Genomic DNA, 5,544 nt, shown 5'->3' with positions numbered 1-5,544 from the left:
TTTCTATTTCTATAGTATATAAGATGCTTTCTTACTCCTTTACGGTTATCCTCTTGGCAGCCCTGCATCATCTTAACAATTTTCTCCTTCACAACCTTATACCCATTGTCGTTATTAGAGGCAAACTTGCAGATATCGACATGGTTGCATCATAGAGGGATAGTCTCTCCAATGCCAGGGTACGAGGCAGATTTTTCTTTAACAACCTAGAAGAGTAGGTAAGGGCAAAGCTTAAGGTGTATGGATATACCAGTCGCTTACCATCACACCATGGGTGGGAAGCGTTTCGTAGAAGAACACAATCCTAACCCTCCCCGTCGTGTTATTCCGTTTCCTTATAGTCTCTAGAAATGTTATTCCCAGTTCTTTTAAATCATAAGAGTTTTCTTTTAGAGTTTTCAGCGTTGTTTAATCGGTTTTGCGAACAACATTAAAGATCGCTCGGATAATATCGCCCCACTTCGCCAAGTTTAAACCGGCAAATGGTGTACCAAGAAAGACAATGCCATTAACGCGTTTAGCGATGCTTTGCACACTGTCTCCAGTTGCGTTTCGCTCGCCGAGAACAATAGCTTCTGTACAAACTAGACCGCCGAGACTGTGTGCCACTAGAATGATGGGTTGATCTTTCTATGGCCAACATTTCGTTAGGTTTTAAGATATCCCTTAACCCGTTAACTTGGGCACGCAGGTTATCGATAAGAGCCCACCAATCAAATCAGTGGGATTCGGTAGCCGTGCTTAGGAATACAAAATTCGGAGAGTGGCTAAGGCTTCGGGGGGGGGGGTTTTCGCCGTTTTATTTGGGGGAATCTTACATTGAGTCTTCCGAACAAGATCTGCATTAAGTCTAGCGTGATTAGAAGGCATGGTGGTGGTGTATTTGATGGTTGAATTCTACGCGTTGTTCTGATTCTGGTGTTCGCGCACGGGCCTTCCCCTCTGCTCGCCCTAACGGGTCAAGGGATACTCAGGTGGGAACGTGGGGTGTACACTATCTGGCGTGCTTCGCTCAGCACTAAGCAAAGCGCAGAGGCTTCGTGCGTCGCTCTCCAGACTGCCTTGTGTGACCTCCGCAGTGTCCGAATATATAATGTTGGAGTCGTAACCAAAGCTCATGATTCGACTATTCTTAAGGTCGGCTGCGAGGAAGTCTCTTGGCCAAAGATATCTATCTTTCATCTAGGTCTTCTCTCGATGACCCCGCAAGCCATGGACGAAGACAATGCTAGATTCCGCGGTAGTAAGCAGACGGTTGCGACAAGTCTTAGGTGGACGAACTCGGCTTTAGGCTTAACAGCGGTATACAACGTTACCAGGCCATATTTTGGCATCTTTACGTAGCGCTATACTAAAGCTGAATTATAGAAGAGTATCATCTAAAGCGGGAAACCACTAAGTTCTCCATCTCGACTTAAGGGAGGGGCAAAGCACACTAAATGAAATCTCTCAGTTGTGCAGTTCCGAAATTGGCAAAGTGAGATGCAAGTGAGCCTTGGCGGGGCCAGCCTTTGCTACCGGTCGTGTTAGTGCACCACGAAGAAATAAGACCATCATACTCACGCAATAGTCTCTGCAAGTTGGGCTAAACTAACTATAGCTCATTTTGATAATCAAGGGCCTGTTAACAACCAAGCTGGGCGGGACGTTAAGATCGGTATGCTGCCCACTCCATTACGCAAGCAATTCGACCCTAATGCAAGGTTAGAACACCAGTACAACTATCCAAGTAATAAACCCGACCCCTTACTGCGGCTAGCTGCCGCTCCCTAAGCAGCCTTTAATGCTCTTGGAAAAGACGACCACCCTCAGTGCCTTCCTAATACTCGAGTTCAAGTCCTCCAGCAAATACGGACATGGGCTAATGAAGATGACGAGCGATACATCTTTTGGCTGAGCGGCTGGGCAGAAACAGGAAAGTCCACTATCACTCGCACGATAGCCCGAGAATATTACAACAAAAGATGTTTTATGGCCAGCTTTTTCTTCTTAAGAGGTAGTAGGGACGGAAGCGATACGGGGAAGTTTGTTGGCACTATTGCTACACAGCTGGCGCAAAGATATGCCGCCTTTAAGTCTTTACTCGTTAAGGCGATATTAAACGACGAAAGTATTAGCAGCAGGACCCTAAAGGACCAATAGAATCAGCTTATTTTGCAACCACTATCTAAGCTAGGAGCTGGCTCGTTTTAGGCCCCTTTGCTTATTATGGTCGATGCACTAGACGAGTGCGAGAAGGAGAGTAACGTAAGACAGGTACTTTACCTATTAAGCAATTTCCAGCGCTTTGGGGGACTCTGTTTTCGGGTGCTTATTACAAGCAGGCCTGACATACCTATCCGATATGGGTTTTCACTCATCCCCAACCAGAATTATTAGGATTTTATACTTCACGACATATCACAATCTATTATTAATGGTGATATTTCCACTTTTCTGCAGCACTCCCTTACAGTTATTCGGCGGAAATATGCCCTTAATAAGTATTAGCCAGGAGAGGAAGCTATTAGGCATCTAGTAAAGAAGGCGGCAGGTCTCTTTATCTAGGCAGCAACTGCGTGTAGGTTTATTAATAAGGGTGGTAACCTTTGCGGTCCAGATCGGTTGTTAGATATCCTTAAGGGGGACGGATCCGACATTAAACCCGAAGAAGAGCTAAACAATATCTACACTAAAGTTCTTAATAACTCTATTAGCGCTCATCTAAAGCAGCGCAAGAAAGACAAGGCTTATAAAATATTAAGGGAAGCCCTTGGGGCTATTATTACGCTCTTTTTACCACTTCCTGCTCCCTCCCTTGCCCAAATGCTACATATGCATAAACAGAAGGTTGGCGGCATACTAGGAGGACTCCACTCGATCTTGGATATCCCAAAGAACCCAGCCGTACCAGTGCGACTCCACCATCCTTCATTACGCGATTTCCTCCTTAGCTCGCAGAGATGCCGTAATATGCACTTCTGGATCGATGAAAAGAAGGCGCATAAAGCGCTAGTAAATTACTGCATACAGCTTATGTCCCAGAAGCTCCAAAGAGATATCTGTGGCTTAGGGGATCTAGGCGCTAGAGTAGCACAAGTCCCACCCAAGAGTCTTACGCGTTATCTTCCGGCAGAGCTTCAGTACGCTTGTAGGTACTAGGTCGATCATCTCCAGCGCAGTAAATATCAGCTCTATAACGGTGATAGAGTGCATTACTTCTTACGGGACCATCTACTCCACTGGGTGGAGTCCCTTAGCTAGATTAGACAGAGCTCAGAAGGGGTTCGTGCTATAGGAGCACTACAGTCTATAGTTAATGTAAGTTATATCTCTAATCCATTAAAACACACAACTACTCAGATAATCCTAGTTTAAGGATAATTGCAATCTGCATGCATTCCTCTATAACACCAAGCGATTCCTCTAGTATAACCGATCGATTATTAAGGAAGCGCCCCTTCAAATATATTACTGTGCACTAGCATTTGCACCGCAGAAGAGCCAAGTTCGCAAGCAGTTTAAGGGAGAAATAGTTAATTGGATAAAGACATGTCCGCAAATAGTAGAGTGGAGCGCGCTGGTGCAGACGCTCGAGGGCCATACCGACTCAATCACTGCGGTCGTCTTCTCGCCAGACGGCAAGCTGGTCACATCGGCCTCGGGCGACGGCACTGTACGGTTGTGGGATGCAGCGACTGGCGCCACGACACAGACACTTAAGGGCCATACCGGCTCGATCAATGCGGTCGTCTTCTCGCCAGACGGCGAGCTGGCAGTGATGTCACTGGTTAGGTTACTTTATTGGATCGGTTCGGTTATACCAAAATTCAAAGCCTAACCGGTTAGACGATTTTATTGGCTTAATCTGGATCGGTTCTGAAGCTTTAGCGATAACCAGGTAACCAGGAACCAGTAAGGCCTTAGTGGTAAGAATTTAGGTAAGGGCGAACGTCACCTAAGGGAGCCAAGCCTCGTCTATTGGCTTAAAATTGCCGTGTAGCAACGCCCGAGTTAATCCGTTCGAGGCTTTATAGATAATCAGATCGATTAGATGTAGTTAATTTAATGGAGTTAATAAAGTTAAGGTGGTTATTCCTAACCGCGTTATCCCTATCGCGTCGCCTATATCACGTTGCCCATAACGCGTCGCCTTTATTATTACTACCCTTACTACTACCCTTATCGCGTTACCCTTATTACTGCCCATATACTGCCCTTATTGTTTTATAATTGACGACTAATCGTCGTTTAACACCGTGCCAAGACTCGCGATAGTAAGTACGACGTTCTAATTTGCTTATTGATCGCTAATATCACTGCTGACGTCCTGCAAGCTTTATAGGATCTCTATATACTATTTCATTACTTTATACAACTCCTCCGTACCTTCCTTAAGCACCTTTACCGCTTTATACACTATATTACTCCAAAATCTATATATTTTATCCGGTTGATCTGGTTTAACCGGTTACATAACCGGTTAGTAGCCTAAATCCGAATTTTGGATCGGTTTTGGCCTCATTTTTGTAACCTAACCTAACCGCTGACATCACTGCGAGCTGGTCGCATCGGCCTCGCGCGACGGCACTATACGGTTATGGGATGCAGCGACTGGCGTCACGACACAGACGCTCGAGGGCCATACCGGCTCGATCAATGCGGTCGTCTTCTCGCCAGACGGCAAGCTGGTCGCATCGGCCTCGGACGACCGCACTGTACGGTTATGGGATGCAGCGACTGGCGTCACGACACAGACGCTCGAGGGCCATACCGGCTCGATCAATGCGGTCGTCTTCTCGCCAGACGGCAAGCTGGTCGCATCGGCCTCGCGCGACGGCACTGTACGGTTGTGGGATGCAGCGACTGGCGCCACGACACAGACGCTCAAGGGCCATGCCCGCACGATCAATGCGGTCGTCTTCTCGCCAGATGGCAAGCTGGTCGCATCGGCCTCGCGCGACGACACTGTACGGTTGTGGGATGCAGCGACTGGCGCTACGACACAGACGCTTAAGGATACTTTCGCTTCTACCTTGGCGTTTTCTAACAATGGCCTGTATCTTGTCACTAACAGTGGGTTCCTTCGAATCGATGCTAATCTACAGGTGGCTCAACTAAATCGCAATACTACCCTTTTTATTAAGGATAATTGGATTACCTTAATAAAAACAAAGCTACTTTGGCTCCCTCTAGAGTATCGGCCGTCTTGTTCAGCGTTTCAGGAGAATCTCGCTGTATTAGGGTTTCCTTTTGGTATGGTAAAAGTTATAGAATTCACCATCTACTAAGTAATTACTTATTAATATATCTTCTTGGGCTTCATGAAATCGGCCTCTGCACCTCCACGCGGTGGAGCCCGGGAACCTGGCAGTACTATTGATGTTCCGTTAGGATCGTGTCAATAGACTACCAGAGCAAACGCAGAGACGTCCGTACGGCTGCGCACCGCTGGCGCTGCGACGGGTGATCGCGAAGAAAGAAGTTTCTGTTGGGAGGGTGAGCCCCAACAAGGCTTTAGGAACACGACCAACTCGTCTTCACATACGGTTGACCTGCTTAAAT

General features: G+C 46.9%; 2 protein-coding genes across 2 annotated transcripts; one reads left to right on the top strand and one right to left on the bottom strand.

The window, feature by feature from the left end:
• Positions 1–408: 408 nt before the first annotated feature.
• On the bottom strand, positions 409–1,119 carry K441DRAFT_684698 (uncharacterized protein; the record flags this gene model as incomplete). Its single annotated transcript, XM_067651808.1, has 2 exons — positions 409–630; positions 994–1,119. 2 exons carry the CDS (start codon positions 1,117–1,119, stop codon positions 409–411), a joined length of 348 nt encoding a protein of 115 aa, XP_067508168.1.
• Positions 1,120–3,409: 2,290 nt separating this feature from the next.
• K441DRAFT_542987 (WD40 repeat-like protein) lies at positions 3,410–5,270 on the top strand (the record flags this gene model as incomplete). The annotated part of the gene is made up of 2 exons (XM_067642716.1): positions 3,410–3,757; positions 4,542–5,270. Coding segments are annotated over 2 exons (1,077 nt in total), but the record flags the coding sequence as incomplete, so codon positions are not given.
• Positions 5,271–5,544: the final 274 nt, after the last annotated feature.

Source organism: Cenococcum geophilum (assembly GCF_001692895.1).
Source record: "Cenococcum geophilum 1.58 unplaced genomic scaffold K441scaffold_6, whole genome shotgun sequence".
Classification (NCBI taxonomy): domain Eukaryota; kingdom Fungi; phylum Ascomycota; class Dothideomycetes; order Gloniales; family Gloniaceae; genus Cenococcum; species Cenococcum geophilum.
Note: the sequence above shows the minus strand (reverse complement) of the source record. Positions and strands in the feature narration are given on the sequence as shown.